This window comes from Salmo salar, chromosome ssa29, assembly GCF_905237065.1.
Source record: "Salmo salar chromosome ssa29, Ssal_v3.1, whole genome shotgun sequence".
Lineage (NCBI taxonomy): Eukaryota > Metazoa > Chordata > Actinopteri > Salmoniformes > Salmonidae > Salmo > Salmo salar.
The window spans coordinates 8,232,455-8,251,303 of NC_059470.1; the positions used below are offsets into that span (position 1 = coordinate 8,232,455).

Here is an 18,849-nt window from a genome sequence, read left to right on the forward strand (position 1 = left end):
ACTCCTACTAGCCAGCATTAGTATTCATAAGCTATGCACCACAACTAGTTTAAGAAAATATAACCCAACACACCCCAGCTGCCAAACTAACCCTGATTCAGATGACCATCCTACCCATGCTAGATTACGGAGGCGTAATTTATAGACCGGCAGGTAAGGGTGCTCTTGAGCAGCTAGATATTCTTTACCATTCAGCCATCAGATTTGCCACCAATGCTCCTTATAGGACACATCACTGCACTCTATACTCCTGTAAACTGGTCATCTCTGTATACCCGTCGCAAGACCCACTGATTGATGCTTATTTATAAAACCCTCTTAGGCCTCACTCCCCCCAATCTGAGATATCTACTCCAGCCCTCATCCTCCACATACAACATCCGTTCTGACAGTCACGTTCTGTTAAAGGTCCCCAAAGCACACACATCCCTGGGTCACTCCTCTTTTCAGCTCGCTTCAGCTAGCGACTGGAACGAGCTGCAACAAACACTCAAACTGGACAGTTTTATCAATTCATTCAAAGACTCAATCATTAACACTCTTACTGACAGTTGTGGCTGCTTTCCTTGATGTATTGTTGTCTTTACCTTCTTGCCCTTTGTGTTGTTGTCTGTGCCCAATAATGTTTGTACAATGTTTTGTGCTGCTACCATGTTGTTGACATGTTGTGTTGCTACCATGCTGTGTTGCTATGTTGTGGTCTTAGGTCTCTCTTTATGTAGTGTTGTCTCTCTTGTTGTGATGTGTATTTTGTCCTATACTTTTATTTTTAATCCCAGCCCCTGTCCCCACAGAAGGTCATTTGCCTTTTGGTAGGCCGTCATTGTAAGGTTAAATAAAATAAATAAAATTGACAGTGCCATGTTGAAAGTCACTGAGCTCTTCAGTAAAGCCATTCGACTGACAGTGTTTTTCTACGGAGATTGCATGGCTGTGTGCTCGATGTTATACACTTGTCAGCAACTGGTGTGGCTGAAATAGCTGAATCCACTCATTTGAAGGGGTGTCCAAATACTTTTGTGTATATGAAGTATAGTTTCAGCCACTTGCGAATTTAAGTAAAGTAGGCCTGCAAACGCTATTGCTGGGTCTGAGCCCTTACAGGCGCTACATGGTCAATCTGCTGCCTGCATTGGCTGTGCAGCATTTACGGTGTTATGGCCTCTGCAGAGCAGTACAGAGCTGTTGTCAAGGAAGTGAGTTTTTGTTTACACAGGACCTCCTGCCCCCACCTACGGTCAACAAATCATGTCAATGATGAGCCCTCTGCATTGTTACAACATTTGAGAGGCGCACAGCAATGAGGCATGGTGCTCAATGTGGCCTCTGGAGGATTTGAAATTGTGTTACGTTTTCCATATGGCGCCTCCGAACACATTTTTCGGATCAACCATACATTGTCTCTTAGCCTTGGTAATACATTAAGCGCAAGCTGGGTGTCAGTGGTTTTCTAATTATTTATAGGCATCTCAGGCTATTGATATTTTTTGATTGATTCTAGGACAAGGTCTACCTGTATTTTTTGGGGGAATAATTAATTATTACGCTGATGGGACAACTTGTGGCACATTGTATTGCTTTTGTCACTAACAAGCGACCAATCGTGTGAGGGGCAACCTTCTAAAAAGGCATCACAATTATTGTTGGTCACCTGACGTAGTAGGGTAAAGTAAACCTTCGGTAAATCGCTTCCGTTGGCAGGGCCAGTGACCACCAGTAGGACACAGGCGGGCAAGAGCCGGGAATTGCGCGACGACTTTCTTTTCTCATCTAGCTCAATTGATTTACGATAGTCTTGCAAAAACAAGGATTGCACTTGATTTTAAACAATGGCTTCACTGTCTATACATTCAAGTGTGGATTATGCTAAAACCCTTCTCCCGGAATCTTGGGTGAGGTAAGGATAAACTACCAGGTGTCATTTAATTTCCCAGCATTATAGGTAGCCTATTTAGAGCTACACCTACTAACACGCGAGAACTGGGACGAAAGTAACACTTTTTTGTTGGTTTTTGTCTCCTAATTACTCAGATCGAAAGAAGTAGCGACTCCAGATTTTATGAAAAACGTCTTAGTCTGTGTCCTCTACCATTAGCAACTGTAATTTAATTTTCTAGGGTAAATAAAATATACCTTGAACAGACCTATGCAAAGTTAGTTTTGTAACTGCCGGCGGGCGAGAGTAACACAGAATTGTGACAAGTAAAATCTGGCGGGAAGTGCATGCTGTTCTATATCAATATCAGTCTTATGTCTGGTTTGTAATGATCGTTAGTTCATACACTTGAAGGTATCAGCCATAATTGCATGTTTGTTTCAATTGGTATAATTATGCTATAGGTTTGACATCAACATTTTAAGCAATGAAAATGAATCAACATCAATGTTTAGCAAACAATATTTTGCCTTGCAATATTAATGACTAAAATGGAACAGCTATAGTAACCATCATTTTCTCATCTCACTTTAATGTGAATGTAGTAGGATGTTTTTCAGTTTTCAATGCAAAAACGTACTTTGTTTTTGTACTTGTATTGCTCAAAACCACTTAACTTGGTGTAACATGGTCAGACTGGGCTGTTTTGTTTGGGGGGGGGGGTTGCAGGGTTCATCCTCCATTAGGAATGTGCTGATTTCACTGCATAATTTTAGCTTCTGTTTTATCTGGGAAATGTTTTACTTTCGTCCCAGCTATCCCCCATATCCTACTGCATTTAAGCCACCGAACATGAAATACTATTCTGAATCATCTAAAGACGCACCTGTGAAAGGTAGTCTACATTAGGATTTGCCAATGAGTCATGTCCCCGTGCGAGAAAGACCAGTGGCCTTCTTCCAGACACCATATTTTTTTTAAGAGACACGACTGAACTGCAACTTCCGTTTAAGAACAAAACCGATCTCCACATGGTTTTGAGTAAACTGTTTTGCAACAGAATAGGCGTAATGAGTATACCCCTGTTTAACGCGCCACCAGTCTGTCGCGCAACAGGCCATGACTAATTGGCAAATCCTAATTATGTAGACTATGGTGCGTCTTTAGATCATGCAGAATGGTATTTTCAACATTGAACCTTCAGATACGTTATGTAGAGCAAACATACCTATCCGACATGTAGAACAAGGAATCATGTCCACCCTAGTCATGGCATTTCTACAACTGAGTGTGGCCATGCCCCAAATTAGTAAGACTTTTTAAAGTGGCCATCTTTAACTCGAACATCTGAACTTTAATACAATTATGATAATATAGGCTGAAAGCAAAAGATGTCAAGTAATGTTAATACTTCTGTGATTTGACTAATGCCTGTGGTGTGCCCTTTGTCATACATTTCCACAGAGGTCTACCTCCCCTCTTCTACTCATTGGCAGTGTAATGATGTTGCAATATTATATTGAATAGGACTGAAGTTTTTTTTAAATTCAGATATTGTCAATCACTAGGTATTGACTAAATAGTTATGTGACTAGGCATGAAACTCAATTCTTGATTAGCGGACACTGGGAGAACAACCTGTTCAGACTTAACAACTCTAAAGCCTTGTTCACACTGGCAGTTTGAAGTGACAAAAATCCTGTTTTTTTGCATATTTGAATCTGTTATTTTTCCTGCTTTCTGAACATCCAAAAAGCACATGGAATCAGATATTACAAGCCACATTTCAAACCACCTTTGTAGGTGCTTTGAAATCAGATGCAAATCTGGTTGCTGGCCATATGATTTATTTGCCCTCAAGTGGTTTTTAGACTTATTTGGCATAGCTTGCTTGCTTGTTAGCTAGCTATTATGTGGAAGCTCCTTAAAGGAGGAAGGGGAGGACCATCCTCAGTGAATTTCATACAAATGTAAAACGTTTAAAGTTATCCTTTTTAGATAAAACTACACTAAATATAATTACGTCACCAAATAACTGATTAAAACACTATTTTGCAAAGGTCTACATTAGCCTCAACAGCACTCAGTATGGTAGCACCATGGTGTAGCTGGAGGACAGCTAGTTTCTCTCCTCCTCTAGGTACATTACATTAACTTCAATACAAAACCTAGGAGGCTGTTGGTTCTCACCCCCTTCCATATGTAACCGATGTGAAATGGCTAGTTAGTTAGCGGTGGTGCGCGCTAATAGCATTTCAATCAGTGACGTCACTCGCTCTGAGACTTGAAGTAGGGTTTCCCCTTGCGTTGCAAGGGCCGCGGCTTTTGTGGCGCGATGGGTAACGATGCTTCGGTGGGTGTCAGTTGTTGTGTGCAAGGGTCCCTGGTTTGAGCCTGGGTTGGGGCGACGAGAGGGACGGAACCTACACTATTACACACAGACTTGCACAGTAATTATAACAACTTCCAGAGGATGTCCTCCAACCTATCAGAGCTCTTGCAGCATGAACTGACATGTTGTCCCTCCATTCGAAGGATCATATAATTAATCTAGTACTGAAAGCATAAGCTACAGCCAGCTAGCACTGCAGTGCATAATGTGGTGAGTAGTTGACTCAAAGAGAGAAATGAAATATCAAATGTATTTCTTCCAAAATGAAGGAGAAGCAAGAGAAATGGTGTCATTTTTATTTCAGTTTCACTTACTTAGCAAATGCAGCTAGCAAGTTTAGCTTACTGAAACAACCTGCTCAACCAGAGATTGCTATGTTAGCTAGCTGGCTATGACTTTCCAAGTTAAATTGGTAATACCAAAATCTTATTGCCACCGGGCCTGCTGGTGTAATAGCTTAATGACTTGACTGTACACTAATGTTACTGCATAGAAGCTCATTTGAAACTGTTGGACTAAGGATTACACCCTACATCAGCTAGATGCGGGCAAGAGTGTGCAAGGCGGTATTGCATGTCACTGTCTGTCCATGTGTCACTCAAATTTGTCTCACGACCTATGCACCTATCTTGTAAACTTTCATTCATAGGCCTGGTTGTAGCAACCTCACGATGGGTATAGGGGAAGTTTGAGTATCTTGTAGCCTAACCCTATTGCTGTTACATTGAACTGGGTGACTGTAATATGAATGAGTCATCCAATATGCTGTAATAGAAATAAGGCCATCCTCATGAGAGAAATTGTCCTCCCTCAGCTTAAATGTCACTGACCGCCACTGCTTTACATTTTGACAAGAACATGTGATAGGATAACTAGCTTGTTAATTGTTTACAAACAAATTAGTGAATTTTCTAAACTGATAAACCTAACTTGCTAGTTGACTGCTGTAGCTAGCCAAAAAGGACTTGTTTTCAAAGTTGGATCATCTTAACTGTTTTTTTTTAAAGCCTCAAAAGGATAACTTAAACTTTTTCTTACACTATAATTTTGAACATTCAAAGTGACTGGGAAATGTCCATGGCAGCCATTGTCACCTTAGCTTGCTACATAACTTCTTTAGTTATAGGAAGCAGGAGCACCACCAATCAGCCTACACCACTGCACACACACCCGTCATTACTATGAGAAATGGCATGGACATGTCAGCAAATGATTTTCTCAACACACACACACCTGATTTGGTCACTTGTAACCTGCTGTTTGGACAGTCATTATTCCTAAACAGATTGGATAAACTAGGCCTGCAGTGTGAACAAGGCTTAAATGATTAGAAGTTAAATCACATTCATATAAACTCGTTTTCTTTAAAGTTCAATTTCAGTTCTGCACAACTAGGTCTGTCAATTTGTTGACGGCAATGAGGCTATTTAAATCAGGCCTGCAGTGTGAACAAGGCCGCTTGCTCGCTACCAACTGCTACCAACTGAAAGTCGAGTTGCAAGTCATCATATGTGACGAGAGTCCACACCTCTGATATTTAGACTTAGTGTTGCCACCCGTTCGTTTAAAATACAGAACAGTTCCGTATTTCACTGAAAGAATAAACGTTTTTGAAATGATCGTTTCCGGATTTGACCATATTAATGATCAAAGGCTCATATTTCTGTGTTTTTATTATAATTAAGTCTGATTTGATAGAGCAGTCTGACTGAGCGGTGGTAGGCAGCAGCAGGCTCGTAAGCATTCATTCAAACAGCACTTTCCTGCATTTGCCAGCAGCTCTTCGCTGTGCTTCAAGCATTGCACTGTTTATGACTTCAAGCCTATCAACTCCCGAGATTGGGCTGGCAATAAATACTATAGTGCCTATAAGAACATCCAATAGTCAAAGGTGTATGAAATACAAATGGTAGAGAGAGAAATAGTCCAATAATAACTACAACCTAAAACTATTTAACTGGGAATATTGAAGACTCATGTTAAAAGAAACCACCAGCTTTCATATCTTCTGAGCAAGGAACTTAAATGTTTAGTTTTTTACATGGCACACTTTCTTTTCCAACAGTGTTTTTGCATTATTTAAACCAAATTGAACATGTTTCATTATTTATTTGAGACTAAATTGATTTTATTTACTTATTAAGTTAAAATAAGTGTTCATTCAGTATTGTTGTAATTGTTATTATATTTATATATAATATTAATCGGTATCGGCTTTTTTTGGTCCTCCAATAATCGGCATCGGCGTTGAAAAATCATATCGGTCGACCTCTAATACTTATTCTGCTGAGACCTGATGATCCTAATGCGACATTTGAGATGCTGTCTCATCGCTGCGGAGATGTGGTAAAACAAGGAGGTAGACGTACAGTATTTCTCTGTAAGAAGTCTAGCAGGTAGTATCACTCCACACTAAGAAGCTAGGCACAAAACAGTCTAAAAGTCTTAACTGGAGACATTACCTGTCCTGAACACGACCTTGAACTGAACTAATTTTCCTTTTTTTTGGTCCTTTTTACTTCTATACTGACAGGTCAGTGTCAACTATCCAAACAACACTCTCACGCCGGATCCTTCCCCCACCCAAGCCTCGCCCCTTCAGGCTCTGTACCCAGAGTCGAAAGCAGAGGAAAGGGGTAGTGGCCGCCTCCCTGGATGACCTCCTAGACCAGGTAAATGCATACTCCTGGGCTACTACGTTCAGCAGGACAACGTTGTGGAGCGTTCAGATACAAATATATTTAGCAGAACAAACATACCTCTGACAAGTAAAATAAGAAATCACTTGGGTATCTTAAGATGAATGCACCAACTGTAAGTCACCCAGGATAGGAGGGTCTGCTAAATGACTAAAATATGAATGTATTCTGCTCTGGATGTAATTTCTATCTGCAACGTTTGCATTCTGTTTGTGCCGATGGGGTATTCACAATGCTTGGCATTCAACATGTCAGTCTTTTTAAAGTATTCAGAGAGCCATTTCATGGGGACAGAAAATCAGTCTCTCCAACACTTACATCAACCCCACTAAATAATTGGTGTAAGATTTTTTTTCTTTTAAGTAATGTCTTTTTAAAGGAGGAACGTGAGGTGGAACTTCCTGCAAATGAGATGTCATCAAGTCCAAGGACAGGTTACATTACCTTGTGAAGTTAATATACACAAAATTGCAAGCGCTGCTACTAGACAGGCAACTCTGTAACCAAATGTTAAATAAAACGTCAACATTTCAACACATTTAATACACTCCTGGTTTACTGACCCTGTTAAGGTGATGCTGCTTGTTGCAATTGTTGAGTAACCTCACCCGGGAGACTTGGGGTCCGACGTGGAGTGAAATGTTACAGAATGTTCAGATAGAATTATGTTATGTAGAGCAGGGAATCATATGCAAGACATTTCTATCGGAAGAAAGTTTTTCCCTCCTGAACGCAACCCAGTCTCATGTTGTGCAAATGACCTACAGTATTTGTGATTCGCAAATAGTTATAAACTCAGCAAAAAAAAGAAACGTCCTCTCACTGTCAACTGCTTTTATTTTAAGCAAACTTAACGTGTAAATATTTTTATGACCATAACAAGATTCAACAACAGACATAAACTGAAAAAGTTCCACAGACATGTGACTAACAAATTGTATAATGTGACCCTGAACAAAGGGGGGTCAAAATCAAAAGTAACAGTCAGTATCAGGTGTGGCCACCAGCTGCATTAAGTACTGCAGTGCATCTCCTCATGGACTGCACCAGATTTGCCAGTTCTTGCTGTGAGAATGGTGAGGGCTAGGGAATGGCCCTAGCCCTCACCCTCCGATCCAACAGGTCCCAGACATGCTCAATGGGATTGCGATCTGGGCTCTTTGCTGGCCATGGCAAAACACTGACATTCCTGTCTTGCAGGAAATCACGTACAGAACGAGCAGTATGGCTGGTGGCATAGTCATGCTGGAGGGTCATGTCAGGATGAGCCTGGAGGAAGGGTACCACATGAGGGAGGAGGATGTCTTCCCTGTAACGCACAGTGTTGAGATTGCCTGCAATGACAACAAGCTCAGTCCGATGATGCTGTGACACCGCCCCAGACCATGATGGACCCTCCACCTTGCCGGTGATGTCTGGTGAGGACCTGCTTTACAACAGATCTACAAGCCCTCTCAGCCTATTGCGGACAGTCTGAGCACTGATGGAGGGATTGTGCGTTCCTGGTGTAACTCGGGCAGTTGTTGCCATCCTGTACCTGTCCCACAGGTGTGATGTTCGGATGTACCCGTCCTGTGCAGGTGTTACACGTGGTCTGCCACAGTGAGGACGATCAGCTGTCCATCCAGTCTCCCTGTGCGCTGTCTAAGGCGTCTCACAGTATGGACATTGCAGTTATTGCCCATGCCACATCTGCAGTCTTCATTCCTCCTTGCAGCATGGCTGAGGCACGTTCACGCAGATGAGCAGGGACCCTGGGCATCTTTCTTTTGGTGTCTTTCAGAGTCAGTAGAAAGGCCTTCTTAGTGTCCTAAGTTTTCATAACTGACCTTAATTGCCTACTGTCTGTAAGCTGTTAGTGTCTTAACGACCGTTCCACAGGTGCATGTTCATTAATTGTTTATGGTTCATTGAACAAGCATGGGAAACCGTGTTTAAACCCTTTACAATGAAGATCTGTGAAGTTATTTGGATTATTACGAATTCTCTTTTGAAAGACAGGGTCATGAGAAAGGGACGTTTCTTTTTTTTGCTGAGTTTATGGTTGCTCTTCCAAGGATGGTCACCTGGCACGTCATCCTTAAAACATCTGTAAAAGTGCAGTTCTCCACAAATACAATGTTAAAATTGTTGATTGAACAAAATCGTTATCTACTTTTAGCATATTTTCTTAAAAAAAAAAAAATGAACAACTTGAAAATCACATGATGGTGTGTGCTATGACACCGGTCCTCCCCAGACAGCAAGTGCCTTCCTGTTGACATGCCAGTTCCTCATCCTGGTGCTAGAGGAAGATGGGACAGTGGTGGACTCTGAGGCCTTCTTCCAGTCCCTGCCAGCCAATACTCCAGTCATGGTCCTGCAGGAGGGAGAGATGTGGACTCGAGTACGTATACATGCATGCATACATACAGTTGAAGTCGGCATTTACATACACCTTAGCCAAATGCATTTAAACTCAGTTTTCACAATTCCTGACATTTAATCCAAGTAAAAGTTCCCTGTCTTAGGTCAGTTGGGATCACCACTTTATTTTAAGAATGTGAAATGTCAGAATAATATAATTATTTCGGCTTTTCTTTCATCACATTCCCAGTGGGTCAGAAGTGTACATGCACTCAATTACTATTTGGTAGCATTGCCTTAAACAATTTAAACTTGGGTCAAACGTTTCAGGTAGCTTTCTACAACTTTCCCACAATAAATTGGGTAGATTTTGGCCCATTCCTCCTGATAGAGCTTTTGCAACTGAGTCAGGTTTGTAGGTCTCCTTGCTCGCAGACGCTTTTTCAGTTCTGCCCACAAATTTTATGGGATTGAGGTCAGGGCTTTGTGATGGCCACTCCAATACCTTGACTTCTTTGTCCTTAAGCCATTTTGCAACAACTTTGGAAGTGTGCTTGGGGTAATTGTCCATTTGGAAGACCCATTTGCGACCAAGCTTTAACTTCCTGACTGTCTTGAGATGTTGCTTCAATATATCCACATAATTTTCGTTGCTCATGGTGCTATCCATTTTGTGAAGTGCACCAGTCCCTCCTGCAGAAAAGCACCCCCACAACATGATGCTGCCATCCTAGTGTTCCACGGTTGGGATGGTGCTCTTTGGCTTGCAAGCCTCCCCCTCTTTCCTCCAAACATAATGAAGGTCATTATTGCCAAACGGTTCTATTTTTGTTTCATCAGACCAGAGAATGTTTCTCCAAAAAGTACAGTCTTTGTCCCCATGTGCAGTTGCAAACCGTAGTCTGGCTTTTGTATGTTGGGTTTTGGAGCAGCCTTTCAGGTTATGTCGATATAGGACTCGTTTTACTGTGGATATAGATACTTTTGTACCCGTTTCCTCCAGCATCTTCACAAGGTCCTTTGCTGTTCTGGGATTGATCTGTACTTTTCACACAAGTACGTTTATCTCTGAGACAGAACGCGTCTCCTTCCTGAGTGGTGTGATGGCTGTGTGGTCCCATGGTGTTTATACTTGCGTGCTATTGTTTGTACAGATGAACGTGGTAACTTCAGGCATTTGGAAATTTCTCCCAAGGATGAACCAGACTTGTGGAGGTCTACAACTTTTTTTCTGAGGTCTTGGCTGCTTTCTTTTGATTTTCCCATGATGTCAAACAAAGAGGCACTGAGTTTGAAGGTAGGCGTTGAAATACATCTACAGGTACACCTCCAATTGACTCAAATGATGTCAATTAGCCTCTCAGAAGCTTCTAAAGCTATGACATTTTCTGGAATTTTCCAAGCTGTTTAAAGGCACAGTCAACTTAGTGTATGCAAACTTCTGACCCAATGGAATTGTGATTAAGTGAAATCATCTGTCTGTAAACAATTGTTGGAAAAATTACTTGTCATGCACAAAACAGATGTCCTAACCGACTTGCTAAAACTATAGTTTGTTAACAAGAAATTTGTGGAGTGGTTGAAAAATGAGTTTTAATGACTCCGACTTAAGTGTATGAAAGCTTCCAACTTCAACTGTACATACATACAGTCAGGTCCATAAGTATTTGGACAGTGACACAATTTGCAAAATTGTCTCTGTATGCCAGCACAATGGACTTGAAAGGAAACAATCAAGATGTGCTTTAAGTGTAGACTTTCATCTTTAGTTTAAGGTTTTTTTTCAATTATTGTATTAAACATGTAGGAATTACAACCTTTTTTATACATGGCCCCCCAATTTTAGGGGCTCAACTAATTGGACAAACTAACAACCATAAATGTAAATTGAGTTAATACTTGGTTCTAAATCCTTTGCTGTCAATGACTGCCTGAACTCTGGAACCCATAGACATCACCAGATGCTGGGTTTCTTCCCTGGTGATGCTATGCCAGGCCTTTAACTGCAGCCGTCTTCAGTTCCTGCTTGTTCTTGGGGCGTTTTGCCTTCTGCAAGTGAAATGCATGCTCAATTGGATTCAGGTCAGGTGATTGACTTTGCCAATGCAGAGCATTGCACTTATTTGCCTTAAAGTATTGTGTTGCTTTCTCAGTATACTTCGGGTCATTGTCCAGCTGCACTGTGAAGAGCCGTCCAATGAGTTGACACATTTGGCTTAATCTGAGCAGATAATATAGCCCTGAACACTTCAGAATTCACCCTGCAGCTTTTGTCAGCAGTCACATCAATAAATACAAGGGAACCAGTTCCATTGGCAGCCTTGCATGCCCACGCCATAACACTACCTCCACCATGCTTCACAGATGGTGGTACTTTTCGGATCATGAGCAGTTCCTTCCCTTCTCCATACTCTTCTCTTCCCTTCATTCTGGTTACAAGTTGATCTTTCATCTGTCCATAGGATGTTCCAGAACTGTACAGGCTTTTAAAGATGCTTTTTGGCAAACTCTAATCTGGTCTTCCTGTTTTTTAGGATAACCAATGGTTTACATCTTGTGGTAAACTCCCTGTATTTATTCTGGTGAAGTCTTCTCTTGATTGTTGACTTTGACACAGATACGCCTACGTCCTTGAGGGTGTTCTTGATCTGGCCAACTGTTGTGAAGGGGTTTTTCTTCACCAGGGAAACCATTTTTCTGTCATCCGCCACAGTTGTTTTCCGTGGTCTTCCGAGACGTTTGGTGTTCCTGAGCTCACCAGTGTGTTCTTTTTTAAGAATGTATCAAATAGTTGATTTGGCCACACCTAATGTTTTTGCTATTTCTGATGGGTTTGTTTTGATTTTTTTTTTGCCTAATGATGGCTTGCTTCACTGGCAGTGACTGCTCTTTGGCCTTCATATTGAGGGTTGACAGCAACAGATTCCAAATGCCACACTTGAAATCAACTCTAGACCTTTTATCTGCATATTTGTAAATTAACTGATGAGGGAATAACACACACCTGTCCATGGAACAGCTGAGCAGCCAATTGTCCAATTACTTTTGGTCCCTTAAAATGGCTGTAATTCCTACACTGTTTACCTGCTTTGGATGTAAATACCCTCAACTTTAACCTGAAAGTCATTCATTATTTAATGTCAACTCAAATGCTGTGGTAGATGGCTAAAATAACAATGTCCAAATATTTATCGACCTGATTGTACATACACACAGAAGTGAACTTTTATGTGCAAGGCATACTGTTGCCTTGGAAAAAGCATTAGAAGATCACTATCTGCTGCAACTTCATATTAAATGAGGGCTGGCCATGTCATACTTCTGTTGTAGGACTGTGACTCTTAAAAATTTTGGATGTCATGTTTCCCAATTGTGGAGACTTGCTGTATTATCACACACCACAAGAGGGCCACACTTTCACATCAAACCAGGGATCTCCAAGTAGCTCTCTGGAACTAGAGTTGGAGATCCCTGGTTTGATGTGAAAGTGTGGCCCTCTTGTTTTTAGAAATGTTTACAAATGAAAAGCTGAAATGTCTTGATTTAATAATAAGTAGTCAACCCTTTTTTATGGCAAGCCTAAATAAATTCAGGAGTACAAATGTGCTTAAGTTGCATGGACTCACTGTGTGCAATAACGGTCTTTAAACATGATTTTTAAATGACTACCTAACTTGTACTCCACACATAATTATCTGTAAGGTCGAGCAGTGAATCTCAAGCACAGATTCAACCACAAAGACCAGGGACGGTTTCCCAGTGGTTCACAAAAGTGCAGGTAATGATAGATGAAGAGGGGGAAAATAATAATAAATACAAGGAGCTATTGAATATCCGTTTGAGCGTGGTGCAGTTGTTAATTACACTTTGGATGGTGCATCAATACACCGTCACTACAAAGATGCATGCATTCTTCCAAACGCAGTTGCTGGATTTCACCATGAGGCCAATGGTGACTTTAAAACAGTTGCAGAGTTTAATGGCTCTGATAGGAGAAAACTGAGGATGGATCAACAGTACTAACCTAATTGAGTGAAAAAGAAGCCTGTACAGAATAAAATATTCCAAAACATGCATGCTGTTTGCAATAAGGCACTAAAATAATACTACAAAAAATGTAGCAAAGAAATCAACGTTTTGTCCTGAATACAAAGGTGTTGGATTTGCCCCAACAAAACAATCACCGACGTCCACTCTTCCTTTTTTTTTTTCTAGCATGGTGGTGGCTGCGTCATGTTATGGGTATGCTTGTCATCGGCAAGACTAGGGAGTTTTTTTTTTTAAATAAAAATAAACCGAATAGAGCTAAGTACAGTCAAAATCCTAGAGAAACTTGGTTCTGTCTGCTTTCCAACAGACACTGGGAGACATTCACCTTTCAGCAGGACAATTACCTAAAACACAAGGCTAAATATACACTGAACAAAAAATATAAATGCAACATGTAAAGTGTTGGTCACGTTTCATGAGCTGAAATAAAAGATCCTCAATTTTTATTTCTCTACCATAATCTGACTCCAATGTTTTAGAGAATTTAGAAGTATCTCCAACCGGCCTCACAACCGCAGAACGTGTGTGTGTGTGTGTGTGTGCGCGAGTAGTTTGCTGATGTCAACGTTGTGAACATGTTGTACCCCATGGTGGGGATTATGGACGGCGTTACAGTTTTGACTTAAATTGTCTTAAATCTATGGCAATAATTGAAAATGGCTGTTTCGCAATGATCAACAACCAACTTGAGAGCTTGATGAATTTGTAAAAGAGTAATTGGCAAATATTGTACAATCCAGGTGCAAAGCTCTGAGACTTACCCAGAAAGACTCACAGCTGTAATCGCTGCCTAAGGTGATCTCTTGACTCCGGGGGTTGAATACTTATCAAATTTTTATTTTGGCATCTTTCAGAGTATTTTGTGATTGTTGACAAAAAATGACACATTTTAATCCTATTTTGTAAAACAACATATTTTGGAAAAAGTCAAGGTGTGAATACTTTGAATGCACTGTATGTCTAAATCATGCCTTGATTAGAGGGAAGAATAAACCAGAAGTGTAACTCGCCTAGCTTGCCAGATTTGAATAGCCCTGTCTTAGACTGACCTTTGTCCATTCTTGTACAGGTCCTCCCAAGTTCCAGCCAGCCCAAGAGAAATGGAATTGGTAAATTGAGTTTCGACCTGTACAAGTTGAACCCCAAGGACTTCATCGGGTGTCTAACCATTAAGGCGACTCTTTATGAAATCTACACACTATCGTATGACGTTCAATGCACCAGGGCCAAGGGTATCTTGAAGTGAGTACACTACTACCACACCATCTCTCAAGGGGAAATGTGTGGGGGGTGGGGTTTTTAAATGTCAGGTGAAGTAGACTGATTTACAGGAGCAGTCAAAAGTTTGGACACCTACACATTCAAGGTTTTTATTTTATTTTTCCTTTTTTTTTAGATTGTATAATAATAGTGAAGACTTCGAAATGATGAAATACCACATGGAATTTGTAGTTGCCAAAAAAGTGTTAAACAAATCAAAATGTATGTCATTTCAGAATCTTCAAAGTAGCCACCCTTTGCCTTGAGTTTTGCACACTCTTGGCATTCTCTCAACCAGCTTCACCTGGAATGCTTTTCCAACAGTCTTTAAGGAGTTCCCACATGCTGAGCACTTGTTGGCTGCTTTTCCTTCACTCTGTGGTCCAACTCCTTCCAAACAATTTCAATTGGGTTGAGGTTGGGTGATTGTGGAGGCCAGGTCACCTGATGCAGCACTCCATCACTCTCCTTCTTGGTCAAATAACCCTTACACAGCCTGGAGGTGTGTTGGGTCATTGTCCTGTTGAAAAACAAATCATGGTCCCACTAAGCGCAAACCAGATGGGATGGCGTATTGTTGCAGAATGCTGTGGTAACCATGCTGGCTAAGTGTGCCTTGAATTCTAACTAAATCAGTGTCACCAGCAAAGCACCCCACACCATCTCACCACCTCCTACATGCTTCACGGTGGGAACCACACATGCGGAGATCATCCTATCACCTACTCTGCGTCACAAAGACACGGTGGTTGCAACCAAAAATATTGGTTTAATGTCATTGCTTGTGGTTTTTGGCCCAAGCAAGTCTTATGTGTCCTTCTGTAGTGGTTTATTTGCAGCAATTCAACCATGAAGGCCTGATTCACGCAGTCTCCTCTGAACAGTTGATGTTGAGATGTCTGTTACTTGAACTCGGAAGCATTTATTTTGGCAGCAATCTGAGGCTGGTAACTCTAATGAACTTATCCTCTGCAGCAGAGTTAACTCTGGATCTTCCTTTCCAGTGGCGGGCCTCATGAGAGCCAGTTTCATCATAGCGCTTGATGGTTTTTGCAACTGTACTTTCAAAGTTCTTGGAATTTTCCAGATTGACTGACCTTCATGTCTTAAAGTAATGATGAACTGTCATTTCTCTTTGCTTATCTGAGCTGTTCTTGCCATAATATGGACTTCGTATTTTACCAAATAGGGCTATATTCTGTATACCACCCCTACCTTGTCACAACACAACTGTTTGGCTCAAATGCATTAAGAAGAAGAGAAATTCCACAAATTAACTTTCTGGAATTACAGGCACACCTGTTAATTGAAATGCATTCCAGGTGACTACCTCATGAACCTAGTTGAATGTCAACAGTGTGCAAAGCTGTCATCAAGGCAAAGAATGGCTACTTTGAAGAATCTCAAATATAAAATTATATTTTGATATAACACTTTTGGTTACTACATGATTCCATATGTGTTATTTCATAGTTTTGATGTCTTCACTATTGTTCTACAATGTAGAAAATAGTAAAAATAAAGAAGCCCTTGAATGAGTAAGTGTCAAATCTTTTGACTGGTACTGTACATTTTTATAGGCACTGGTCAAAATGTAAAATTTTTAGCAGAGAAATATTCAAAGTCGGCAGGTCATTGTGTCCTCTTGTGTTTTTGTTAATTCATTCCCACTGGGCACAGACGTCAGTTAAACGTCTAGTTCGGATTTACGTTTAATGGCGTGGCAACTAATGTGAAACCAACAAGAAATTGGACTAAAGTAACAAATGTGTATATACATTTCTTTGCCAGTTTTCCATGTTGATTCAATGTCAGATGGGACAATTGTTCGTGTTTAAATGACATGGAAACAATGTTTAATCTACCAGTTTGTCCAGTGGGTTGGCTGCAAGGATATCTGAAGATTCCAATTGTTTTTTTTAACATGAACAAGTTGGGGCTTACAACTGGGTCTTCACTGAACAAGTTCTGAGATATCAGAATATGTGTTTTGACTGTATTAGGAAGTTTTCAGCTCTGCCTTTCGCATTCTCTTTTAGATCTCTTCTGCGTTACCTGACGTGCGTGGCGAGAGTGGCGGGGCAGCTGCTTCTGTGTGGTTCCTCATACATACTGCAGTACATTGGGAATGATGACTACTAGGACATGACCAAAGTCCAAGGCCCTGTTTGAGCTCTTTAAAATGCACCAGGTGAAAAGTGTCCAGGGCCTCCCGAATGCCATTTGTCTCACTAAGTAACTGGGAAAATTCCTTCATGAGATGCGTGTAGGCTTTGGTACCGGCTGGTTTTGTTGAGCCATTGCAAATGTATGTAAAACAACGTTGATACACATCAAATAAAAGCACTGCCTTGCTGGAGGAGGACGTAAATACAATATGCACATTTTTACTATGGGCAACATATTCCAACTTGCATGCATCTCTAGTTAGGATGGTGTGATTTTGTTGATTTTTAGTCATTAAAAAAAAAAAATCTGGTTGGCCTCTGTAGCAAAATATCAATGTTCTTAAACTATCCCTTAATCTGGATGGCCCCATTGTGTCGTATGTTTTTAAAGAGAAAAGCATGCCTGACATGTTGCTTGGATTGACTCGATGGTGACTGTTTTTAGTGATTCCATTCCCCATCAGAATAGCAATCTACTAGGGTGAATCTCAAGTATTTCCTCTCCATGCATCTTCTCAGATTGCATTGGAGGAGATCACCTCAGATCTTGTCCTCCAATGAGTTTTGAGGATGTGAGGAATCGAGCTAAGACTTTATGGCCCAATGCTAGGTAGCATAGGTTTCGAATAGCTGACTCTGAAAAATCTGTCATTGTGCCCTTGAGCAAGGCCCTAATTGCGCCTGTAAGTTGCTCTGGATAAGAGCATCTGCTAAATGACTAAAATGGGGTTTACTCCAGGACCAATTGAAAGCCCAACTGTCTGGGACTGGGCATTGTCTAAGTACAAAAGTTCAATTTGGAAGCACTCTGAAACTGAAATGTCACTGAATAGTTGCCCTGTCTGTCAAATCTATAAATAAAGGTTTTTGTAAAACGTCTCATCTGACTTGATACAAGCTATTAGTTTGTCAATGATTGTATATTTTCTGTGGGCTATGTCAAATACATGGACATTGGGGCTCCTATGCTTCAGTCAGAGCCTAGCTGCAGTCATTTTGCAGACTGCCATGATTTCCTTTGTCGGCCTTAAGCTCTTTAAATCCATTGAGCTGTGTGCTAGTGATGGGTGGTCAGAATTGGTACAGTACATTATCACTAATTCTGCTGGGTAACCACAGTGACTTTTCCATATCCTTCGCCAGAGCAATAGACACACATTTCTGTGAACAGGCATTTAGAATCTTTGAGTGCAATCACACTACTCGTGGACACTTCCCAATACATAACTTATCAATCCTGTTTGTTCTACATGGTACAATTCTATCTGTACATTGTGTATTGTTACACCCTCCTGAACAAAGGGCATTGGTTCCTTTATGGGCAGTCCAAAGTTAGCAGTGTGAAAGCCGCACTTCTGATATCCTCAATTGGGTGATTTGATAATTTTAGTCTTGCAGGAATGTCATCTATTCATGGTCAGAGGAATTAAGGGTATTAGGCTACATTCTGGGTTGTGTTCATAAGGGGACACCGTACCAAACGGCATAAAATGGACAGACTACAAATACCTGTCCGAGACTAGCTTGTTGAGCCATATGAATACAACCCATCTAGTCCCCCTGTTTCAGTCTGGTGTGCTTAACTCACAAATGTGACTCTCCACCTGGATTTGGTGTTACAGTATATTGCAACATTTGAAGAAAAAAAACCCCACACATTTTAACATTGGATAAAAGTTGATTCAGCTACAAAATGTATCATTCACTGCATTTTTGAGGAACAATGGGAAAGTTAATTTTGCTTTTTGAAAGTTGATAAACTTGTAAACTCATTTTTGAGAAAATGGCCTTTGACTCTTTTATCTAGAGAAGAGCTCTTCCTTGTCTACACCCATATGCCATTGTTCACACCCGCTTAAGCTTTAGCCCCACCATCTAATTTCGCTCTCGGCGCGTTCAGAGCGCACACTTGGCGCTCTGGCCAATTTGTTTAACTCTGGATACCATAAAAACAGCCTACCAGCTCTGCTGGCAATAATTTCATTATGCTTTTTTGTTGACGTTTACTAACACAGGCCATATTCAACGGGTGTTGTACACTTTAGTTTAAGACCAGTA

The 18,849-nt window shown here is 40.9% G+C and overlaps 1 protein-coding gene across 1 annotated transcript; it reads left to right on the forward strand.

Annotated features, from left to right (window-relative positions):
- Nucleotides 1-1,640: 1,640 nt before the first annotated feature.
- On the forward strand, nt 1,641-17,670 carry cidea (cell death inducing DFFA like effector a). The gene is made up of 5 exons (XM_014180632.2): nt 1,641-1,897; nt 6,802-6,940; nt 9,207-9,353; nt 14,433-14,605; nt 16,663-17,670. The coding sequence occupies exons 1-5, from the start codon at nt 1,830-1,832 to the stop codon at nt 16,763-16,765; spliced, it is 630 nt and encodes a 209-aa protein (XP_014036107.1). The 5' UTR covers nt 1,641-1,829; the 3' UTR covers nt 16,766-17,670.
- The last annotated feature ends 1,179 nt before the right edge of the window (nt 17,671-18,849 follow it).

Excerpts from the sequence above, each read along its gene's own strand:
- cidea (XM_014180632.2), top strand. The coding sequence starts at position 1,830 with ATGGCTTCACTGTCTATACATTCAAGTGTGGATTATGCTAAAACCCTT. Across the intron at positions 1,898-6,801 it reads CTCCCGGAATCTTGGGTGAG|GTCAGTGTCAACTATCCAAA; the intron begins GTAAGGATAAAC and ends CTATACTGACAG. Across the intron at positions 9,354-14,432 it reads AGGGAGAGATGTGGACTCGA|GTCCTCCCAAGTTCCAGCCA; the intron begins GTACGTATACAT and ends ATTCTTGTACAG.